General features: G+C 38.6%; 1 protein-coding gene and 1 long non-coding RNA gene across 7 annotated transcripts in view; one reads left to right on the top strand and one right to left on the bottom strand.

Moving 5' to 3' along the window:
* The window catches only part of TMEM33 (transmembrane protein 33), a 25,090-nt gene extending 17,657 nt beyond the window's left edge, over positions 1-7,433 (bottom strand). For 2 of the 3 annotated variants that reach the window (XM_053217419.1, XM_015084125.3), the window contains exons 1-4: positions 7,291-7,433; positions 7,034-7,106; positions 3,148-3,242; positions 2,480-2,667 (exon numbers count right to left, since the gene is read on the bottom strand). In XM_053217419.1, coding sequence (XP_053073394.1) covers positions 2,480-2,667; positions 3,148-3,242; positions 7,034-7,078 — 328 coding nt within the window. In that variant the 5' untranslated portion in view covers positions 7,079-7,106; positions 7,291-7,433. Of the gene's footprint in view, positions 1-2,479; positions 2,668-3,147; positions 3,243-7,033; positions 7,107-7,215 lie in introns of all 3 variants that reach the window. The other variant, XM_015084126.3, reaches the window with a different exon arrangement.
* LOC113598288 (uncharacterized) overlaps positions 6,602-25,364 on the top strand; it is a 25,271-nt gene continuing 6,508 nt past the window's right edge. For 2 of the 4 annotated variants that reach the window (XR_008296343.1, XR_008296344.1), the window contains exons 1-4: positions 6,602-7,457; positions 16,301-16,389; positions 16,489-16,723; positions 21,372-21,465. This is a non-coding gene — a long non-coding RNA (uncharacterized LOC113598288). Of the gene's footprint in view, positions 7,458-16,300; positions 16,390-16,483; positions 16,724-21,371; positions 21,466-25,364 lie in introns of all 4 variants that reach the window. The other 2 variants (XR_003418963.2, XR_003418962.2) reach the window with 2 other exon arrangements.

Below are 25,364 nucleotides of genomic sequence, written 5' to 3' on the forward strand. Positions count from 1 at the left end.
CAAGTCCCACATTGGGGGTAGTTTAACTTTAAAAAAAAAAAAAAAAAATCAAAAAAATTTTTAAATTACCCTTATTTAAAAAAATTATTTGCAGTTTCTAGGAAATGAACCATTATATTTTTCTACATTAACTGAAAGCTTGGTGTGATGGGAAATTGTGATTACTATAACACAAAGAGTACCAAATTCATTCATTATAACTGTAACTCATTACATCCAAAGGTCCCTAATTTCCAACTGGCAAAGATGACAGTGATCTACACCCAAGGTTTACAAAAATCCTACCTCTCATCTAGTAGTTCTTCAAATTAACATCCTAACCAATTCTTCCCCAACACACACAAGAATTAAGTAAAATGCCAATTTCCTCAGTAGAGATCATGTATATATAGCTTTATACTTTATTTTTAATTTTTTTAACGTTTATTTATTTTTGAGACAAAGAGAGACAGAGCATGAATGGGGGAGGGGCAGAGAGAGAGGGAGACACAGAATCGGAAGCAGGCTCCAGGCTCTGAGCCATCAGCCCAGAGCCCGACGGGGGGGCTCGAACTCACGGACCGCGAGATCATGACCCGAGCTGAAGTCGGACGCTTAACCGACTGAGCCACCCAGGCGCCCCAATATAGCTTTATACTTGTTAATCAATCATAGATCACTTTGGAACTGATGAAAGCTACAACTCTCTTCTCTAAGGCCATTGTAAAATCTTGTTGCTTCTTAAATAGTTAAATTTAAACTCTGACACATATCCTAACTTAAAGCCTGATTCTGCAGAAGCAGTGCAAGTAATGAAAACTGAACCCTGAAGAGAGTCAAGACATGTGGGTTTTAATCATGGCTCTGACACTAACTTCATTTCCTAGGTCAAGTGTCATCAAAGCTACAGATTTTATTTTAAGAGAGAAACAGGCAGTGCATGTGAGCGGGGCAGGGGGAGAGAGAGAATCTTAAGCAGACTCCATGCCCAGTGCAGAGCCCAACACGGGCTCCGTCCCACGACCCTGGGATCATGACTTGAGCCAAAATCAAGAGTCAGGTGCTCAACCGAGCCACCCAGGTGCCTCAAAGCTACAGATTTCTAACAAGTTTTTACTTCTAACATTCTATAATTCACAAATCATTAGAAGAGATTCATAATCTTAGCTTTCAATGTAACTTTTAAACTATTCAGAAAATAAAAAGGGTGAAAAGTCTGCAAGTTAAACCCTAAGTACCTATCATGGCTAGACATCAAGAACAGCATCACCCATGTAAATGCAAAGATCAGAACACAACTTTGTAATATGACTTTGGGCTCATCTTTATTTACTAACATAATACCCAACTACTTTTAAGAATCAGATTAGTATTGGGGTGCCTGGGTGGCTCAGTCGGTTAAACGTCTGACTTCAGCTCAGGCCATGATCTCGGGGTTCAGGAGCTGTCTGTGCTGACAGCTCAGAGCCTGGAGCCTGCTTCGGATTCTTTGTCTCCCTCTCTCTCTGCTCCTCCCCTACTCACCTCTGTCTCTCAAAAATAAATAAACATTGAAAAAAAAATTTTTTTTTTAATTCAGATTAGTATTGGGGCACCTGGATGGCTCAGTAAGTTAAGCATCTAACTCGATTTCAGCTTAGTTCATGATCTCACAGTTCATGTGTCCGAGTCCTGCACTGGAATCCATGGTAACAGCATGGAGTGTACTTAGGATTCTCCCTCTCTCTCTCTGCCCTTCCCCCAACTCTTTCACCTCACAATGAACATTAGTAGATCAAAGGTCCTATGGTAAAGAAACCTACTGAGGGCCGTTTGATCCAGTGCTTCTCAAACATACTAAACTAAAGTCCTCCTCCCCAACCCTCCCCCATGTTTTTAGAAAATCACTTATCACCCAACACACTTTTGAAATGTATAAACATACAATTCCAAATGAGTTCTTTAATCCTCATTAGCTTCAAAGATTATCCATGTGTCCTTATTTTCTCCTCTATCCACAGTAAATACTAGTATTTTTATTGTATTAATTATCCAATTCTCTCTTAAATAGGTTATTTCTTAATGAATTTCCATTTGTTTCTAGCTCACATGGAGTTGAAAGAGCCGAGGATTCTTTTTTACAGCAAGATATATGGGCACTTTCCCAAAGAAGATTGAATCAAATAAAAAAACCTTAAATATTAAAATAAGTCCTCCACAGTCCTGTGCTTTTAATCTGAACTTCACACTATCCATTGCCAACAGAGAGGCTTACAAGAGGCAGGAACAAAGACACAAAATTTAAAATCCCCACACCAGCTCTTCAAATTTAGACTTTACATTTCAGAGTCAGAAATTCTTACACTAAATGTATCTTCATTCAAATTAAGTGCCAACAAACCAACCAACCCAGGCTTCATGGAACCCCTTACTGTTGAACCTTCCCTACTGCAAAAAATAATCAGAATCGTCTATATGCTTCATACGCGATTTCCTCATCAAGAAAGCACAAAAAGGATACTTGTAACCGGGTAGGAATTGACAAAGATGAGTGAGTACAACAGGTAGTGGCAGCTGTCTTCCAATAAAGCCTGGGCCAGGAATGCTCTGCTTAACTGGAAATGTGGTAATCTCTGGTGCAGTCTCAGAGCACTAGTAAGAGCATTTGCCAGTAAAGCACGCTGGTAAAAGCTTGCAGCTTCGTGCAACCTGCAAATTACCAGAGGAGAGGTTATCATGAGACTTAACAACTACCATGTCTCTTCCTCCTTTGTGGATTGCATCATCATTGCACAACAGCTAAATCTCTTCCATGTCAATAGAAAAAAATTACTTGAACCTACTATACCTTCTCAGAAGCATCACTTCATATACATACCCAACTGAATTTTATAAAGCAGGAGTTCCTCCTATTAAGTTAAAGTGTCAAATAGGCAAAAAATATGAACTCCTCTCATCCCCACACATCCATTTTCTTTCTGATTTTCAACTTGATGTCAACTTTCACAAAGCACACGATATAAAATATTCCTTAAGTTGGTACTACCACTGGGTTATCAGTGCCTAAAGGAGACCTGCATTTTATTTGTCCTTGAAACTCTTGCAGTTTAACAAGTCTTCCACATAAAAGGTAGTCCATAAAAACCGACTGAACTGAGTATCAAAGGCAGAAATCTGTGTAATACATACCCAAGAAGTGGCAGAACAAACAAGGCAGAGCAGTAAACTGTGAACAATCGAGAAAGCCACATGGCCGTGTCCAGTTTATTGGTCATCATGAATTGCTAAATTTAAAAAGAAAAATATTGTAGTGAACTAAACCTGCAAATTATCTAAGAATGAAGATTACAGTTTTACTCCTATTCAAAATGTCTTAACAGCCCTGTAGCAATTATTTAAAATCAAAATGAAAACTCTTAAGGCAGCTGTTTCACATACACGCTCACTAACACATCCAAACACCTTATGGCTTTGATGCAGAAAGCACCAAAGTACTTAAATAGAAAAAAAAAAATTGATGTTTTAAAAAATACAGACTAATTAAGAAACCTTTGAACTGAAATTTAACTACAATTGTCTGTATTCCTTCAACACTTGTAATACTGGCTTCATCTTTTAAAAGAATGCTAAATAAGAACTAATTGCTCTCAAGAGAACCATAGTGTCTGTTCTTAGAAAAATCTCAAATTCAAATAGGTAGGTTTAAGATTTGAGTAAAAAGGCATTACATAAAGCCACTTTGAATTAAATGAACCTTGCAAAAGGAGAAATGTAAAACCATGATAAGAGTCACTCACTACTGAACTTACTGGCCTGTGGATAATTTGCTTACGTATAAAGAAGGGCCTGAGATACTCTGTCCAAAATGTGGCTGTCAAATGTTAAATAGCACCTGCCTCTCCAATTTTATGACTTTCTTCATCCCCTGGAAACCGCCCCATACATCTTACCCTAGTTTCAATGGCCCTAGATTAAACTCCCATATACCACTTTATTCTCCATTTTTTTCTCAATCTTTCTTTGCCCTTGCTGCATTTGCCAAAGATGTATGCATTATCACTAATGGAATAACTTAAAATCTGATTTCTCATTAAAAATGTGTCTTTAATTCAAATCCTTAAGTGGCTTTTACATTTTTTTTGATAGAATCTATGTTAATTTTTACATCAAGGTTCGACACAAACATACACGGATATACAAGTAAACAGAAGCTTCCCAAAACATCACCTTTCCTATGTGTGATGGATTTTGGTATTTTGTATTCTATTTAATGTTTAAGAAATACTTAGTGTTTCCACTATGCTGATTTCACAATTCATTTACGAATCTTAATGTGGAGTCTAAAAACACTACTCTAAGCAATCTAACTTAATTATCTTTTGAAATACTATATAAAAAGCTTCTGAAAAAAATGCAACTACATTTTAAAATCCAAAGATGTTTTACTGCATGTCTTTATAACAATATGCAGGTAATTTCAGAAAAATCCCTGTTTTGGGGCACCTGGCTGGCTCAGTCGGTAGTGTCTGACTCTTGATCTCAGGGTCATGAGTTCCAGCCCCACGTTGAGTGTGGAGCCTACGAAAGAAAGAGGGAAGAGAGAGAAAGAGGGAGAGATGGAAAGAAATAAAGAAGAAAAGAAAGATGTCTGTTTTATTCTAGCCAAACCTACTACATTGTGACTCCTCTAAATTTAAATGATCACAAGTAGCCAAGTGGAAGAACGAATCTAGCTTACTGCACTCAGTTTCTCCACAAATATTCAGACTAAAACTTAATTTTACAACATGTTCTTTAAAATCTAGGGGCATGGGGCGCCTGGGTGGCTCAGTCGGTTAAGCGGCCGACTTCGGCTCAGGTCATGATCTCGCAGTCCGTGAGTTCAAGCCCCGCGTCGGGCTCTGTGCTGACAGCTCAGAGCCTGGAGCCTGTTTCAGATTCTGTGTCTCCCTCTCTCTGACCCTCCCCCGTTCATGCTCTGTCTCTGTCTCAAAAAAAAAAAAAAAAAAAGAAAAAAAAACCTTAAAAAAATAATAAAATAAAATCTAGGGGCGCCTGGGTGGCTCAGTCGGTTGGGTGTCCAACTTCGGCTCAGGTCATGACCTCACAGTTCATGAGCTCAAGCCCCGCATCGGGCTCTGTGCTCACAGCTCAGAGCCTGGAGCCTACCTCGGATGCTACAGCCTACCTCTGTCCCTGTCTCTCTCAAAAATAAACAAACATTAACAAAAAAAAATTTTTAATAAAAAAATAAAATCTATTTGTTTAGGGGCACCTGGCTCAGTCAATGGGGCATGCAACTCTTGATCTCCAGGTTGTGGATTCAAGCCCCTTGTTGAGTATAGAGATTGCTTAAAAATAAAATCTTTAGGGGCGCCTGGGTGGCGCAGTTGGTTAAGCGTCCGACTTCAGCCAGGTCACAATCTCGCGGTCCGTGAGCTCGAGCCCCGCGTCAGGCTCTGGGCTGATGGCTCAGAGCCTTGAGCCTGTTTCCGATTCTGTGTCTCCCTCTCTCTCTGCCCCTCCCCCGTTCATGCTGTCTCTCTCTGTCCCAAAAATAAATAAAAACGTTGAAAAAAAATTAAAAAAAAAAAATAAAATCTTAAAAAAAAATAAAACAAAACTGTTTAGGGTGTTTATTCTGTAATAAATCACTGATCTCTGTGTTTCATTTTGAATACTTTATATATCTCTATTTTAGTACACAATAAAAAAGGTTTAAAAAAGTATTGGTTTATACTTTAAGAGGCAACAATCTAACCATGTTATAGTCAACAAATCTACTTAGGTGGAAAAACTATTCACACAGTCTCAAAGTATCATGCCACAGAATAGTTTTCAACTACAAAAGAAAAAAAAGTATTTTTACAGTGGAGAATCTGGTGGATACCACTTGAACCAAATAATCAAACTTAGTATCTGCGATGACGGAATAAATCAACATAAAATGCTTCTTGATATATATAGTGCACTGAAAAAGGCAGACTACCACTTATGTAACAACAATCGTGCCAAAATGTTCAACTTGAATCTAGTGACCAGGGGGGAAAAAAAACCAGACAACTTCAATTTGAGAAGCATTCTGCAGAACAAGTCTGGACTCTTGAAAGTCAAAAATGGCAAGAGGAAAAAGGCAAGGGAACTATTCTGGACTAAAAGAGACTAAAGGCCAGTAAAAGCAATGCAAGCTTTTAGATTGAATCCTGGATGAGGAGGAAGACACTTTAACACACAACTGAGGAAATCTGAATATGGATTTTAAATAAGGTAACAACATGTATCAGTGTTAAATTTCTCAAATTTAACTGCAAATATTGCCACAACGGCTGCATCGTGGTCATGTAAAAGAATGCTTAAGTATGTATGAATTGGCCATCATTGTGTATGCAACTAATTCTTAAACGGCTCAGCTAAATCAAGAAAAAAGAAAATTTGTGTATATAAGTGGAAATGTTGCAAAATGTTTAAAAAGGAAAAAGAGACAAGCTCAATTCACACATTCATAGTGTTTAAAATTAGAGAGCAATACAAATAACTATTAAGCAGATCTGCATGCTAAGAATAAAATATTTACAGAAGCCTAATAGCTCTCTGCGTTAAAAAAAAAAAAAAAAAAAAAAGGTACGGATAAAATGACGAAAAGAAAAAAAAAGACCCCTCCCCCCTCACTGCGTAATTTCCATATAATGGCATAAAACGGGCAGAGAGACGTTCTCTCCTAGCACGCCTGTGCAGAATGAGGCCTGTGTCACGGCACCACCTCAGGTGGCATCTTCAACCTTGGAACCTAGGACAATTAGAGACCGAGAGGGGGGAAGAGGCAAGGCGGCCCAATTTCCTTGGCATACAGGTGAGGGTCACCTGATCCAGGCCAGCCCACTGTCGCTACCAACAGAAAACTTGTAGCTTCCTCCACATCTTCGCTCAAGATCTCTTCTCTCTACGCTACCCCCACCTCACTCACTAAGCCCAGGCCCTTTAAGCGATGAGCTGAAACGCCTCGGAACTGAGCAACACTTCCTGCTCCGTTCTAACTCTTATAAACCAACCCAGAAGACCCTGCTCGCTCACTTACCACTGCGCCCGCCCCTTGGGGGCCGTTCGGGGCCGTTTCTGCCATGGGGAGATTCGCACACGCGCCTCGGACGCTGCAATCGGTAAGGGAAGAAAAGGGATGTAAGCACGGGGCCACGACTCCGATAACCGGTTTCCCTGCACCGTGCAACGAGCCCGCCGCGCCCTAAGGGAACTCCGAACCTCAACAGAAGAAAAGTTTCGCCCGCTCCGGTGCAGCGAACTGCCTTCGGAGCACCCGAAGAGGCCGGAAAATACCTGTACGACACTGCCAAGAGCAAAGCCGGGCTTCTAGAAAAACCGGAGAGAAGGCGGAGCTTCGGAGCAAGACCCAACGGCGCCGATCTAACACCCCCGGCTCCAGGTTCTTGCCGAACCTGGAAGTGCTCCTTTTACTTCCGTGGGGAACAGGCGGTGACAAAGAGGTGAAACCGATAGCGGTGTCTTGAGGCATGACGGGAAATGTAGTTTTTCTTATTTCAGTTTCGCCTGTCCTGTACTCTCGCTGTGGAAGCTAACAAGGGAGGGTGGCAAAGCAACTTTTCCCGCTTCTCCAGCTCCCAGACGATCCTCTCTGTCCCTGTCCAAACCCCAAAATCTCTCTGCTCTTTTATGCAGAAGCCGTAGAAATGTCTTCTTTGCTGTTTAACTCCGCAGGCTCGCTAAGCCCTGTGGTCCTAATTATAAAAATTTTCAACAAGTACTTAACGAGACCTGCTATGTGACAGGCCCCAATGCTTGGCATGGAGGGTAAAAAAATGAATATGACACAGATTGTGGGAAAGACGAACCGAAATCACAGCATAGTGCTTGTGTAATATGGACAGAGGCCACAGTGGAGGGTACCTAAATCAGAAAGGGTCTGGGAAGGTTTCCTGGAAAAGGTAATTCTGGCCCTAAATTTTGAAGGACAAGGAGAAGTTGGCTAAACAGGGGAGGGAATTCCAGATAGAGCAACAGAAAGTTCATGAAGCAACAGGACAGAGTCAAGGAACTAGTTCAGTATGACCAGAATGAAGGGATGTATGTGTTTGGGGAGGGGTGGGACAGGGAGAGGTGGATTGTAAAAAATTTGGGATAGAGGGGTAGGCAGATGTGCTAAGGAGAGGATCTGTACTTGACCTTGAAATCCAGGGAATCATGGTACAATTTTAAGCAGAAGTAGTGATATCATGAGATTTAGAACCATCACTCTGGCAATAGGATAGAGGATGATCAGAGGAGCAAACTAAAACTCAGGGGATTAGTTGGAATGTTTCACATACTTACAGGAGAAATATCCAATATCCATGGGCAGTCCAGGTGCTAGGCAGTTAGCTGACAAGTCAAATGGTGCCCTATTGAAGCCATGTAAACTTGTTTTTCTTTTTTTTAAGTTTATTTATTTATTTGAGAGAGACAGTGCAAGTGGAAAAGGGGCAGAGAGAAAGGGAGACAGAGGGAGGGAGGGAGAGAGAGAGAGAGAGAGAGAGAGAGAGAGAGAGAGAATCCCAAGCAGGCTCTTCGCTGCCAGCACAGAGACAGATGTGGGGCTCGAATCCTTGAAGCTATGAGACCATGACCTGAACCAAAACCAAGAGTAGGACACTTAACCAGCTGAGGCACCCAGGCCCCTAAACTTCTGTTTTTCTAAGGTCACTTCCCAAGTTCAGGTCCTCATGATCTACAGCCTGGGTTATCTAAAGCACCACCTTCACTGCACTCTTCATAGATCATTCACTCCATATTTTTATAGCACTTATCATTCCCTAACAGTGCTTACAAATACTTAGGTACCTATCAGGAGTGTGTGTGTGTGTGTGTGTGTGTGTGTGTGTGTGTTCGTCTGTCTGTCTGTCTAAGCTTGGGCTGCCATAACAAAATACTGTACACTTACACAAAAGAAATTTATTTCTCACAGTTCTGGAGGCTGGAAAGTCCAAGACCAAGGTGCTGGCAGGAAAGTTTCATTCTGAAGCCTTTTTTCTGGACTTGTAAGTGGCTGCCATTTCATTGTGTGCTCACATGGCCTTTCCCTGGTAAGGAGAGGGAAAGGAGAGAACTCTTGCTTCCCTTTAGTTATTTATTTATCTAATTCTCAAGGTAGTTAACATACAATATAGTATTGTCTTCAGTAGAACTCAGTGATTCATCACTTACATACAACACCCAGTGCTCATCCCAACAAGTGCCCTCTTTAATACCCATCACCCATTTAGCCCATTCCCCACCCCCATCAACCTTCAGTTCTCTATATTTAAGAGTCTCTTATGGTTTGCCTCCCTCTCAGTTTTTATCTTATTTTTCTCATCTGTCAAGTTTCTTAAATTCTACATATGAATGAAATCATATGATATCTGTTTTTCTCTGACTGGCTTATTTCATTTCCGTTTTTAATAAGGCCACCCAGTTTTATTGGTAGGGCCACACCCTTATACCTCATTTACACTTAATTACCTACTAAAGGTGTTATCTCCAAATCTAGTCATATTGGGGTTAAGGTTCAACACATGAATTTTAGTCCATAGCAATATATATGTTTGGGAGCAACTGGGTGGCTTAGTCGGTCAAGCGTCCATCCCTTTCTCTCTCTCCCTCTCCCTCAAAATAAACATTATATATATATATTATTTATAAGCATATGTATGTAACATATATACATATATATACATATATATGTATATACACATATGTATATATGTATATAAACATATATAAAACTATATATAAATATTATATATAAATAAACATATTATATAAACATTAAATATATATTATATATTATATTATTATATATTATATATAAACATTATATATAAATAAACATATATATTCTTTATAAGCATATTTATGTAACATATATACATATATATGTATATACACATATGTATATACATATATATAAACATATATAAAACATATATATATATGAATATATGTTTTATTGATTTAAAAACTCCTCTTATGAGGCTCTTGGCTGGCTCATGGGGTAGAGCATATGACTCTCAGTATCAGGGCTTGGGGTCATGAGTTCAAGCCCCACATTGGTCATGGAACCTACTTAAAAAAAATGCTCTTATTAAAAAAATATTAACCTCAAATGTTCTCTGCTTAAGTTGCATATAACAATTGATTCTCACAAAGCACTTTTGTTGATTTTTACTGAACTTTTGTATCCAGAGCAACATGTTGTCGCTATTGATGAACCAACATAATTCTGTGAATGTTGTTTGATATTTTTGTTAAGGAATAAAATCAAAGTGAAACAACTAACACATATTGAAACTTCACTCTTTCAACAATGATGTGATCAACTTCTTTTCTGCAGTGAATAACAGTTTTTGAATACTGAAAGAATATTTACTCAATTTTTACTGCTGTTTACAATGTTAACAGTTACAGACATACACACTTTTAAGTTTCATCCGTATTAACAAGCTCTTCATAACTTTTTTTTAAAGTTTATTTATTTTGAGAGAGAGAGAGAGAACACACATATGCACGGGGAGGGGCAGGGAGAGAGGGAGAGAGAGAATCCCAAGCAGGCTCCATGCACTGTCAGCACAGAGCCCAATTCAAGGACTTGCTCACACAAACCACAAGATCATGAGCTGAGCCGAAACCAAGAGTCAGATTCTTAACAGACTGAGCCACATAGGCACCCCATTCTTGACCATAACTTTTAAGTCTAGACAATCAACAAAATAATAAATAGCCTTGATTTGTCATGCTTGCTGGTGTTTCCATGTTGTAAATGCTGCCACCATGACCTATTTCAAACTATTAGCCTAATGTCACTGAACATGAAACTGGAAAGAGATGTGCACAGCTCATTATCATATAACATTTCCATAATGCAGATACAATAGACATAAATAACCTCAAGGGCATAGATAATGGGAAAGTGTAGTAAAAATAATTATGAGTTTTGAATGTTTATTACCTTTCTTAAAAATATTTTTTGGGGCACCTGGGTGGCTCAGTCGGTTAAGCGTCGGACTTTGGCTCAGGTCATGATCTCGCTGTTTGTGAGTTCAAGCCCGGCGTTGGGCTCTGTGCTGACAGCTCAGAGCCTGGAGCCTGTTTCTGATTCTGTGTCTCCCTCCTCTCTCTCTGCCCCTCCCCCATTCATGCTCTGTCTCTCTCTGTCTCAAAAATAAGTAAACGTTAAAAAAATTTTTTTTTAATATTTTTTAACATTTATTTACTTTTGAGAGATAGAGAGAGACAGAGCCTGAGCAGGGAGGGGCAGAGAGAGAGGCAGACACAGAATCCGAAGCAGGCTCCAGGCTCTGAGCTGTCAGCACAGAGCCTGATGCACGGGGCTCAAATTCACAAATTGCAAGATCATGACCCCAGCCGAGCTGAAGTTGGACCCTTAACCGACTGAGCCCCCCCGGGGGCGCACCTATTACCTTTTTAAAAAGTAATCTCTGGGGCGCCTGGGTGGCTCAGTCGGTTAAGCGGCCGACTTCGGCTCAGGTCACGATCTCGCCGTCCGTGGGTTCGAGCCCCGCGTCGGGCTCTGTGCTGACAGCTCAGAGCCTGGAGCCTGTTTCGGATTCTGTGTCTCCCTCTCTCTGACCCTCCCCCATTCATGCTCTGTCTCTCTCTGTCTCAAAAATAAATAAACGTTAAAAAAAAAAAAAAAAAAGTAATCTCTACTCCCAAAGTGGAACTTGAACGCACGACTATGAGATCCAGAGTTGCATGCTCTACTGACTAAGCCACCCATGTGCCCCTGTTATCTATTTTTAATATAACTCACTGTAAATTTATACACTTTAACTTTTAATAATGGCTGTGCATAACAACCAGCTCACGAAATTCTGAAAAATTTAACCATCAGCTCTTGCAAGCCAATATGTGCTGGGTCCAGCATACCACTATGTGCCTACTCCAATTCTACTCAATCATACTGCCCAGTGCCACTGTCACCAGTGTCTCCTTTTCCCATCAGAAAATTCCCTCATTGAAACCCCTAAATATATTCCTATTCTATTAGAGAATTTATTTAATCTTCTCTTATAATTCAATGACTTTACATTCTGAAAGGACGTAAGTTTCAAGGAAGCAGACGTGAGAAACTTAACAATGAGGAATAGAAGAAGGTTGAGGACTTTTGGTTAATAGCCTTTTTTTTTTAAGGTTTTATTTTTAAGTAATCTCTACACCCAGTGTGGGGCTTAAACTTACAGCCCGGAGATCAAGAGTCTCATGCTCTACTGACTCAGGGACCCCAATAGTCTTAAAAATATTCTTAACTAAAATATAGTATACAACTATTCATTTTTAAAATGAAAACATTAATAACTGGTCAGGAAATAATACTAACAATAGTAAGACTCATCAGTGGATGCTGAACCCATTGGGTAAAATGTTGACAGGGGACACATTTCCAAAGCATTATACTAGAGATTTTTTTTTAACCAATTACAAGAGGAAAGATGAATCTTTCCCAAGGAGCAACCTGGCAGTTAAAACCTAAGCTAGGAGATCAAATCTAGCATCACAAATATAGTGAGTTATCCTTACACTGTCTCTTGATATGATACAATACAATATTCACAACATTCCCTATAAGAAATTCTTGGCAGAGTATTTACTCTGAATCTAATCATGCCCTTCTAGACCTAACTTTCACTTTATAGGAAATTCAAGGAGACAGAATAACAAGTTAAACAACATTGTAAGACAAAAATAAAATGTGAGACCTTCTACAAAACAACTGGCCTGGCCTCTTCAAAAAGTGAGTATCAGGGCCCCTGGGTGGTTCAGTTGGTTAAGCATCCAACTCTTGATTTCAACTCTTGATTTCAGCTTAGGTCATGATCTCACAATTCATGAATTAGAGCCCCGCATCGGGCTCTGTGCTGACAGTGTGGAGCTTGCTTGGAATTTTCTCTCCCTTTCTCTCTGCCCCTATCCCATGTGCACTCTCTCTCTTTCTCAAAATAAATGAACTTAAAAAAAATGAGTATCATTATAAAAGATGGGAGAGCTATTTCAAATTAAAAGAATGTACAAAGTTAAAACAACCAAATGTTAGTTTGTCTAGATTCTAGATTGAAAAACTGTAATAAAAGAAATCTGAAATCTTACTATATGATTTTTGGCTTATTACCAAAAATTATATTTAATGATCAATTGGAAATTCAATTTGGTCCTCCAATATTTTTAGAAACAACGAAAAAATCAGTGGGAACAAAATATGGCACTTTGATATAAAGATTATTCTTTTTTAAATTTTTTAATGTTTATTTATTTTTGAGAGAGAGACAGACAGAACACAAGCAGGGGAGGGGCAGGGAGAGAGGGAGACACAGAATCCAAAGCAGGCTTCAGGCTCTGAGCTGTCAGCACAGAGCCCAATGTGGGGCTTGAACCTACAAACTGTGAGATTGTGACCTGAGCTAAAGTCGTACACTTAAACGACTGAACCACCCAGGCACCCCTGATATAAGGATTATTTTAAGCTGAAGGCCCCTGAGAAGAAGCAGATAAAAAGGAAAGCTCTCTGCATTACTCCTATTGCCTAAAATAGGACATAAATTTATTAAGTTGTTCCCCCTCCTCTCTCTACTGGAAAGGACAAAAGTTACCTTAATCAGCCCAGAGATGGCAACAAGGAATCTACATAACATACTTTGCTAATTAGCCCTTATCTTTCATTAGATCTCCCATACATTCACCTTCCCCCAATTTGTCACCCTATAAACTCAAAGTCCTCTTCGTTTGGTCACTTCTCTAAAAATTTACTGTTCTTTTGGGAAGATACTCCATAAGCCCAAGTTCTAACCATCTCTTTGAGTTACTCCTTTCTGGGTATTCCCATTGTGTATGCTTCATTCACATGTTAATAAGCTTCTGTTTCTTTTTCTCTTGTTAATCTGTCTTTTGTCAGTCTAATTTTCATGGGCACCAGCCAATGAACTTAAGAGGGGTAAAGGGAAAAAAGAAATTTTTCCTCCTCTACAAACGTCAGATGAATTGCAAAAGTATTTGTTACAGAGAGTAATTTTTTCTCAACATCTAACCTGGTATTTCAAATTGTTCCTTTGTTTGGTGCCCTGGAAAAATCAACAGCTATTAAGATTTAGAAGATTGCAAGGGATGCCTTTCAAAATGTGGAGAGAACCAGTGTGACAAGTTCCCAAAAAGATAACTTTTTAGGAAAATAGATACATGGAAGTTTGGCTCTGTTTCATCTCATTAAAAATATTAAAGCCAGTACATCTTTCAGAAAATCTTTCTTGTGGGGCACCTGGCTGGCTCAGTCAGTAAAGCATGTGACTCTTAATCTCAGGGTTGTACATTTGAGCCCCATGTTGGGTGTAGAGATTACTTAAAAATAAAATCTTTAAAAAAAAAAAAAAAGAAAGAAAATCTTTTTTGTACTTCCAGGGGTACATGTATCACAGAAGTTAATTTTTCGCCATATTTATTTCAGATTTTTCTGTTTTATCAAACAGTACATACAGTTGAAACCCATCCCCATTCCATTATCCTAACTATCCAGAGCTACCTTTTCACTGAAATCACTATTCTTACTGTTCATGTTTTTATACTTTTGTTACATAGATTTATATTACCTCTGTACATGCGCAATAAGCAATATACAGTATAGTTTTCTATCCTTTTACATTTTTCACAGATGGTACCATACTTCATGTATGCTCTTAGAATCTACTTTTTTCAGTCAACAGTGTGTTTAGGATGTAACCATGGTACTACACCTGGGTTTAGTTCATTTATTCTAGCTACATTATGGTATCCTATTTATGAATTACCAAAATGAATTTGTTTGGCATCTTCATGAACATTTAGTCTTTTACCTTTAAAATCAATTCTGGGAGCACCTGGGTGGCTCAGTCAGTTAAGCATCTGACTTCGGCTGAGGTCATGATCTCGTGGTTCAGTTCTTGAGTTCGAGGCCCGCTTCTAGCTCTGTGCTGACAGCATGGAGCCAGCTTTGGATTCTGTGTGTGTGTGTGTGTGTGTGTGTGTGTGTGTGTGTGTGTGTGTGTCTCAAAAATAAAAAACATTAAAAAAAAGTTTTTTAGTCAATTCTGAAATGAACAACTTTGCATGAGATTTTATCTAGAATAAGTATTTAGAAGCAGAATATGGGGTGCCTGGCTGGCTCAGTCAGTGGAGTATGTGACATTGGGTCTCAGGGTCATATGTGTTTGAATTCCATGGTGGGGACAGAGCTTACACACAAAATGATAATAGGGCACCTGGGTGGCTCAGTCAGATAACTGGCCAACTCTTGATCTCAACTCAGGTCTTGATCTTGGGGTCATGGGTTCTGGCCCCACTTTGGACTCCATGCTGGGCATAAAGCCTACTTAAAAAATAATAATAATAACAAAAATAAAAATAGACGTGGAATAGTTAGGCCAGAATATCTTCAACTTTGCATATTAAAATAGTTGCAAATTTACTTCTAGTGGTTGCACTTAGAGTATGAGAATATCCTTAATCCCTGCCAACATTTGTTATTTTTAGTTCCCACCAAATCTTATGTGTATGAAAATGGTATATCATATTTGTTCTAATGTACATTTTCCTTAGTAGCAGTGAGTTTGAGCACTCTTTCGCAATTTTATTGGCCATTCAGGTTTTCTCTTCAGTTGCCTTTTTCTATTGGATTGTTTGTCTCTGATACCATCTGCTATTATTAGTTTGTTAGAGTTTTTAATTATTTATTTATTTTTATTTTTGTTGGAGAGGAAAGAGGACGCAGAAAGAGAGAGAGACAAGCAGGGTTCACCTGAAGTGGGGCCCAAGCTCACCCAATGTGGGACTTGAACTCAGGAACCATGAGATCATGACCTGAGCTGAAGTCAGATTTTAATGACTGAGCCACTCAGGCACCCTTGTTAGAGTTTTTCAAAAAGTATGTTAAGATGTTAAAATTATGTTTTGATACTAGTCCTTTGATAGTGTTGAAATTTTTTCCTTTGCCTTTGAAAGCTAAATAAAAATAGTAAGTGAATATATGGAGGAAGGATCTGTCCCATAACATTAGACCCCAAGCTTAACCAGAGACTGCCTGGCCATGGCTCCATGAAGCTATTGAATTAAGATAAATGAAAAGGGCACAAACCAACTTGCTTTCCAGATGGCTCATGGTTTGCTTGCCTGATTTATGAAGGATGATACTCCCCATTAAAACTCTTTTTAGTAGGTTGACTTCATTTTGCTGACTGAACCAACATAATCATTTTATTCTAATAATCGAGTTCCTTTCATTACATGCTTTTTGCTTCTTGTGCATTCTCAGACAGGCTGAAGGTAGACGAAAACACAATGGAGATTCTAGAAATGTTACCAAGAAGAAATAATTTATTTTGAATGGATGAAAATAAGGAGGTAACAACTTATCAGATTGTACTATGATTATTTTTACAAATGATGCTCACTTTTAGTAACTGCTAGATTTTCTTCTACTGCTGTTTCTCCCTAGAGCAGAAGCATCACAAAGACTATATTTTCTCCACTCCTGTGCTATTCTCTTGGGCTTCAAATGAAACTATAGATCCTGAAGTGGATTCCAGAACAGTGTTTCAGGCAACTTAGGGACAGTGTAAAATATACTGAAGTCATAGTGGAAGAAGCTGAAGCTACTGTGCCAAGATATAGGAGTTTCCAGTGGTTAGTGTTGACTATTGAATGCAGTGACATCTATCATTTTCTCCTTTGTAAGGTATCATAAACCATTTTATGTTTTTTTGAATAGTCTATTATTATTATTATTATTATTCACATATGACACTCTATTACTTTCAGGTATACAACATTGATTTGATACTTCTATACATTGGAAAATAATCACCACCATAAGTCTAGTTGTCTGTCACCATACAAATTTACAAATTTGTTTTTCTTATGATGAGAACTTTTAAGATTTACTCTTAGCAACTTTCAAGTATACAATACCAGTGTATTGACTATAGTCACCATTGCTGTACATTACATGCCCATTGCATATTTATTTTATATCTGGAAGTTTATATTTCTTGATCCCTGTCGCTCATTTTGCTTACCCCCATACCACCTCCCCTTTGGCAACCACCAATCTGTTTTCTTTGTGAGTTTTGTTTTGTTTGTTCATTTGCCTTTTTTGTTTTGTTTTGTTTTTGTTTTTGTTTTAGATTCCATTTAGCAAAATACCCACTAGGTCCATCCATGTTGATGCAAATGGCAAGGTTTCCTTTTTTAATGGCTGAATAGTATTCCTGTGTGTGTGTGTGTGTGTGTGTGTGTGTGTGTGTGTGAGAGAGAGAGAGAGACAGAGACAGAGACAGAGACGGACACAGAGAGAGACAGAGAGAGACTTCCTCTTTATCCATTCATCCATTCATGGACACTTATGTTGCTTTTGTATTGTGGCTATTCTAAATAATCCTGCAGTGAGCATAGGGGTGCATATATCTTTTTGAGTTAGTATTTTAGTTTTCCTTGGACATTTTATGTTTTACGTTATATACGGATGATATTTAACACCCCTTCCTTTTTTTTTTTGTTTAACAATTGGAATTTTCCCCGCTGGTGTATATCTTTACTTTCTTCCTTGATCAGTATGTTTGCTAGTGTTAAATCAAGGAGGTCACTAGACTGAAGGTGATTCTAGTACCTTATCAGCATTAAGTGAGCAATCCAAAACCGAACCCTGTAAATGCCTCAAGGTTAAGAAAACAAAATCTAAGGATAATCAATTGCAAAGAGCCAACTTGACTTTCCAAATAAGGCAAATATTTAAGCTATAGCCAATCAAAATAATTTCCTTGCTTTGCTTCTGCCTTTACTCCATAAAAGTCTTTCTCCTAGCTCCTATCGTGGAGCACTTGTTACCACTTCTGGTTTGGTTGGCACTGCCTGATTCGAATTGATTTTTGCTCAAATAAGATCTTAACATTTTTAATGTGTCTTAGTTTTATCTTTAATAATAGTGAGATAACTTACCAAATATACATGTTTGTCTTAGTCAGGACTCTCTTGACTGTAACAGAAATTAATCCCAAACAGACTTAGGGGAAATGGGGCCAAAGTAATTAACTACTTTGAAAAGACCAGAGGGACCATAATAATCCAAGCTTGATTCTCAGTGGGTTCAGTCTGGTCCCCTAAATTATTTTTTACTTATTCACTTATTTTTTTAAATTTATTTTTAAGTAAGATCTATGCAACCCCAGAGATCAAGAATCGCATGCTCTACCAACTAAGCCAGTCAGGTGCTCCCTCTTTTTTTGTTTAAAGAGCGTGCTTGAATGTGAAGGGTTTTTTATTTTATTTTATTTTAATGTTTGTTTATTTATTTTGAGAGAGAGAGAGGGAGAGAGAGAGAGAATGCATGTGCATGCAAGTGGGGGTGGGGCAGAGAGAGGGGGAGAGAGAGAGAGAGAGAGAGAGAGAGAGAGAGAGAGAGAGAGAGAGAAAATCCCAAGCAGGTTCTGCACTATCAGGACAGAGCCTGATGCAAGGCTTGATCCTATGAACTGTGAGATCATGACCTGAGCTGAAATCCAAGAGTGGGATGCCTAAGTGACTGAATCACCCAGGTGCTCCTAATTTATTTATTTATTTTTATTTAAAAAAAAACTTTTTTAAACATTTATTCATTTTTGAGAGTGAGAAAGACAGAGCATGAATGGGGGAGGGGCAGAGAGAGAGGGAGACAGAATCTGAAGCAGGCTTCAGGCTCTGAGCTGTCAGCACAGAGCCTGATGCAGAGCTCAAACCCACAAACCGTAAAATCATGACCTGAGCCGAAGTCAGACGCTTAACTGACTGAACCACCCAGGCGCCCCTATTTTATTTTTAAAGTAAGCTCTACCCCCAGTGTGGGGCTTGACCTCAGGACCCCAAGATCAAGAGTCATATGCTCTCCCAGTTGATCTAGCCAGGCACCCCTGGTCTCATAAATTCTTAACCTATCGTTAAGATAGATGGACCAGGCTTAGGTCATTCACCCACTCTTGTCTGAACGGAGTAGTAAGGGGAGGATGTATGGGATCAGCCTCATCTGAAACTCTATGCCTGTTGCTATGAAAAGAACAAGGTATGGATGCCAGGAAAGCAAAAACAATATAGTTCCATTTCAATCATCCTTTTTTATCCAATGCTTTTTATATTTTTGCTTCTCCCCCTCCCCCAATGTCTGTCAATCAATTTTGACTTGATAAGAGTTACCTCAGGGTGGACATCAATTCCCGTTATCCAGCTTATTTTAATTGAAGGAAGAAAATTTTGCTGTAACACACCCCCAAAGCTGAAGCAGTTGGCTACTAAAAGGCCATTACTCCTTTTGGATAGAAATTGGCTGATGGAGCAAGAATTGATTCCGGAGTTATTGATGATTTGGCTCTCCCCAGTTTTCGGGGGGGGGGGTTCTACTGAACCATCAAGTCATCAATTTGCTCATTTCTGCTTCCATCAGTGATTAATGATCCTGAGGTTGGATAGGGCATCTTTGCAATTGCTAAGTGCTGAGTCATTCATCTCATTAAGAATACATTCCTACCTTTATTTTCTGCCTGAAAAGTAAGCCCCAGAAGCTCTGCAGATATAGCATGACTATGAGATCTTAACTATGCATGAATGTATATGTAAGCGTGTTTTCCTTTGTTTTTGACTGAGCTATTTTTATACTCCATAAATCGTAGATAACTGATAGCAAGGCAACTAGTTTTTGTCTATTTTGTTAGTTTTCTATTGCTGCTTTTCTTTTCCTTTTTTATTATTTTTTTAAGTAGGCTCCATGCCCAATGTGGGGTTTGAACTTATGACCCTGAGATCAAGAGTTGTATGCTCTACCAACTGAGCCACCCAGGTGTTCCTCTATTGCTGTTTCTAAAAACTGCCATGAATTTGGCATTTTAAAGCAACACAAATTTACTTTCTTATAGTTCTGGAAACTAGAAGTCCCACACAGGTTCCCCTGGGCTAAGATCAAGGTAACTGCAGAGCACCATTACTTTCTGGAGGCTGTAGGGAGAATTATATTTGCTTGCCTTTTCTAGCTTTTAAAGGCCATCCCATTCCTGAGCTCTTGGATCCCTTTCTCTATCTTCTAAATCAGCAATGTTGCATCTTTCTGACCATCCTTCCATAGTCACAGCTCCCTCTGACTCTCCTGCTTACCCTCTTCCACGTTTAAAGACCCTTGTGATTACATTGAACCCATCTGGATAATCCAAGATAATCTCTACAATTAGGTCATTTGATTAGCAATCTTAATTCCCTCTGTATCAACTCAATTCCCCTTCACTCCCTAACATATTGACAGGTTCTGAGGATTATATATTTAATGCAAAAATATAAAAAGCATTGGATAAAAAAGGATGATTGAAATGGTGTAATTACGCCATTTTGGAGGTGGGGGAAGTAGGCATTATTCTGCCTTCCACCATCTAGAGACATGCAAATAAATTCTGCCAAATGGAGATTGCTTTGACATCTCTACCCACCCACTCCTGTAGCAAAATCCACTTTTCCTTCCATTTCAACATTCCTTTACTCTATAGGAAGTTGTAGATCTTTGAATTCACCTTTGAACCAATTTTAACAGATTTCCCAGTTCTCTCATTATTTAATGAGCTATGTAAAATCTTCGACATGTGTTTATCTTATACATCATATGAAATAAATTATTAGCTTATAAATATTTATAGGTCATGATTGTACCGTATTTTGACAATTTATCAGAGGCTTAGGTACTAGAGATTGAAAAAATAGAAATGTATACACTAGAGATACATCGTAGGGCTTCAGGAAATGATGGTATGCCGCAATCTCTTCCATCTTCTTATAGATTTCAACGTGATCAGGAGATAGACTTGGCTGGGACTCCAACAGCTACCAGTTGAAAGTCAGAGATCAGGTTACTTCCTTCTGACATTTGAAACTCAAGTTTGAATCCTAGTCCATTCAAGGGAATTGTCTAAGATCATCTGTTCATTACTCTACCTGGACTTCAGAAGTTTTACAATCTACTTTTTAAAAAGAAAGCTGGGGCTTCTGGGTGGCTCAGTCAGTTGATCGTCCAACTCTTGATTTCAGCTCAGGTCATAATCTCACAGTTCTTGAGATCAAGCCCGGAGTCTGGCTCTGTGCTGACAGCATGAATTCTCTCTTTCCCTCTCTCTCTGGCCCTCCCCCCACTCTCTTTCTCAAAATAAATAAATAATAAAAACATTAAAAAAATTTTTAAAAAGTAAAAATTAAAAGGAAAGTTAACAATGAACTAACCCCTACCTCCAGTCATTGACCCACAAATAGTGATTTTGCGAGATGAAGTGAAAATTTTAAGCATTTTTGCTTAAAAGCGTAAAGCGTCTGGTTCATCTTCACAGGGAAGTTGGAGTATTCTGGTCTGATACAGCAACCACCCTGGCTCTGTTTCCTTTCCCTTGGAGCACTCAACCAGCTCTGACAGAACGGCTTCCGGTAAACTTGTTACCCTACCTGTTGAATCCAGAAAGTCAACATTTCCAGTAGTCTAGAAGAAACAAAGAGAGCGAAGACAAGAAGCTTCCTTATTACAAATCCAAATCCTTTTCATTTGCTATTTCATCACAGAGTAGCTGGCCACTAACTCTATAGATCAAAATTGTGCTATCCAGCTATGCTTTAAATATAATAAAATTTCAGTAAAATAAAAATGTGAATAATAATAAAATAAATAATGAGATTTGGTAGGGATTGCATTGGGTAATATAGACATTTTAACAATATTTCTTCTTCTAGTCCATAAGCCTGGAATGTTTTTCCATTTTTTTTGTGTCCTCTTCAATTTCTTTCATCCGTGCTCTATACTTTTTAGAGTACAGATCTTTTACCTCTTTGGTTAGGTTTATTCGTAGATATCTAATGTGTTTGGTGTAATTATGAATGGGATTGATTCCTTGATTTCTCCTTCTGTTTCTTCATTATCGGTGTATAGAAATGCAATAGATTTCTGTATGTTGATTTTGTACTCTGTGACTTTACTTATGTTGTGTATCAGTTCTAGCAGTTTTTTGGTGGAGTCTTTTGGGTTTTCTTTCTTTCTCTCTCTCTTTTTTTTTAATGTTTATTTATTTTCAAGAGAGAGAGAATGAGAGTTCATGTGTTACTGGGGGAAGGCAGAGAGAGGGAAACAGGGGGGCTCAAACTCATGAGCCATGAGATCATGACCTGAGACGAAGGCAAATGCTTAACCGACTGAGCCACCCAGGCACCCCAGAATGTTTTGGGTTTTCTATATAGAGAGTATCCTGTCCTCTGCAAATAGTGAAAGTTTGACTACTTCCTTGCCAGTTTGAATACCTTTTATTTCTTTTTGTTGCCTGATTACTGAGGCCAGGATTTCCAGCACTATGATGAACAGTGGTGAGAGTGGACATCCCTGTCTTGTTCCTGACTATAGAGGAAAAGTTTTCAGGTTTTCCCCACTGAGGACAACATTAACTGTGGATTTTTCATGTAATGGGATTTGTAAGCTCATTAGAAGCCTGAAAAAGTCAGTTTTGGGTGCTATATTTATCCTTTTTTTTTAAGTTTATTTATTTATTTTGAGAGAGAGAGAGAGCACACGTGTGTGCAACTGGGCAAGAGATAGAGAGAGAGAGAGAGAGAGAGAGAGAGAGAGAGAGAATCCCAAACAGGCTCCATGCTGTCAGCTCAGAGCTTGACTCAGGGCTTGAATTCACAAACTGTGAGATCATGATCTGAGCTGAACCAAGAATCTGACACTTAACTGACTGAGACACCCAGGCATCCCTATATTTATCCTTTTGATCAAAGTCCTAAAGAGTAATTTTACATTTATTTGTCTGTGGCCTACATATTTTTTTCCTTTTGTGAAGAAAATTATTTGTATTTTATTTTTAAAAATTTTTTAATGTTTATTTTTGAGAGAGAGAGAGGGACAGAGACAGAGCATGAGCAGAGGAGGGGCAGAGAGAGAGGGAGACACAGAATCTGAAGCAGGCTCTAGGCTCTGAGCTGTCAACACAGAGCCCAATGTGGGACTCGAACTCACAAGAACCGTGAGATCATGACCTAGGCCAAAGTCGGATGTTTAACTCACTGAGCCGCAAAGCACCCCAAAATTATTTATGTTTTATATATTTTTTTAATTTAATTTTTTATTTTTTAAAATGTATATCCAAATTAATTAGCATATAGTGCAACAACGATTTCAGGAGTAGATTCCTTTGTACCCCTTACCCATTTAGCCCATCCCCCCTCCCACAACCCCTCCAGTAACCCTCAGGGTGTTCTCCATATTTATGAGTCTCTTCTGTTTTGTCCCCCTCCCTGTTTTTATATCATTTTTGTTTCCCTTCCCTTATGTTCATCTGTTTTGTCTCTTAATGTCCTCATATGAGTGAAGTCATATGATTTTTGTCTTTCTCTGACTGACTAATTTCACTTAGCATAATACCCTCCAGTTCCATCCACATAGTTGCAAATGGCAAGATTTCATTCTTTTTGATTTCTGAGTAATACTCCATTGTATATATATATACCACATCTTCTTTATCCATTCATCCATCGATGGACATTTGGGCTCTTTCCATACTTTGGCTGTTATTGATAATGCTGCTATAAACATGGGGGTGCATGTGTCCCTTCAAAACAGCACACCTGTATCCCGTGGATAAATGCCTAGTAGTGCAATTGCTGGGTCAATAGTATGGAACCTCCATACTATTTTCCAGAGTGGCTGCACCAGCTTGCATTCCCACCAACAATGAAAAAGAGATCCTCTTTCTCCGCATCCTTGCCAACATCTGTTGTTGCCTGAGTTGTTAATGTTAGCAATTCTGACAGGTGTAAGGTGGTATCTCATTGTGGTTTTGATTTGTATTTCCCTGATGATGAGTGATGTTGAGCATTTTTTCATGTGTCGACTGGCCATCTGGATGTCTTCTTTGGAGAAGTGTCTATTCATGTCTTTTGCCCGTTTCTTTATTGGATTATTTGTTTTTTGGGTGTTGAGTTTGATAAATTCTTTATAGATTTTGTATACTAACCCTTTATCTGATATGTCATTTGCAAATATCTTCTTCCATTCTGTTAGTTGCCTTGTAGTTTTGCTGATTGTTTCCTTCGCTGTGAAGAAGCTTTTTATTTTGATGAGGTCCCAGTAGTTCATTTTTGCTTTTGTTTCCTTTGCCTCTGGAGATGTGTTGAGTAAGAAGTTGCTGCGGCCAAGATCAAAGAGGTTTTTGCCTGCTATCTCCTCGAGGATTTTGATGGTTTCCTGTCTTACATTGAGGTCTTTCATCCATTTTGAATTTATTTTTGTGTATGGTGTAAGAAAATGGCCCAGTTTCATTCTTCTGCACGTTGCTGTCCAGTTTTCCCAGCACCACTTGCTGAAGAGACTGTCTTTATTCCATTGGATATTCTTTCCTGCTTTGTCAAAGATTAGTTGGCCATACGTTTGTAGGTCCATTTCTGGGTTCTCTATTCTGTTCCATTGATCCGAGTGTCTGTTTTTGTGCCAGTACCATACTGTCTTGATGATTACAGCTTTGTAGTATAGCTTGAAGTCTGGGATTGTGATGCCTCCTGCTTTGGATTTCTTTTTCAAGATTGCTTTGGCTGTTCAGGGTCTTTTCTGGTTCCATACAAATTTTAGGATTATGTGTTCTAGCTCTGTGAAGAATGCTGATGTTATTTTGATAGGGATTGCATTGAATATGTAGATTGCTTTGGGTAGTATTGACATTTTAACAATATTTGTTCTTCCCATCCAGGAACATGGAATCTTTTTCCATATTTTTGTGTCTTCAATTTTTTCATAAGCTTTCAAAATTATTTGTATTTTAAAGGGTAGATTTCCTACACTTTAATGTTCTTCATTATAAAAATAATATATGCTTATATAAGAAAATTTGGAAAAACATTTTATTATTTTATTTTTTTAATGTTTATTTATTTTTTGAGAGAAAGAGAAAGCAAGAGAGATCCTGTGTGCATGAGCAGGAGAGGGGCAAAGAGAGTGAAATCCCAAGCAGGCTCCATGCAGAGAGCACAGAGCCTCACTTGGGGCTCAAACTCATGAAGCTGTGAGATCATTACATGAGCTGAAACCAAGAGTCGGACATTCAATCGACCAAGCCACACAGGCGCCCCTGGAAAAACACTTTAAAAATAAGAAAAAAAGTTATTCACAACACAACCATCCAGATTACTATTGGCTTTTATTACTGCCTAAGTTTTTGTTGGATTTTTTTTCTTACATTGTAATAATCTTTCATACATAAAATGTTTATATTGTCTTTTCACTCAATATAATCAGCAATTCCTATGTCATTGTTACATAATTTTTTGGCTACATAATTTTTCGCCAG

Source organism: Acinonyx jubatus, chromosome B1 (assembly GCF_027475565.1).
Source record: "Acinonyx jubatus isolate Ajub_Pintada_27869175 chromosome B1, VMU_Ajub_asm_v1.0, whole genome shotgun sequence".
NCBI classification, from domain to species: Eukaryota; Metazoa; Chordata; class Mammalia; order Carnivora; family Felidae; genus Acinonyx; species Acinonyx jubatus.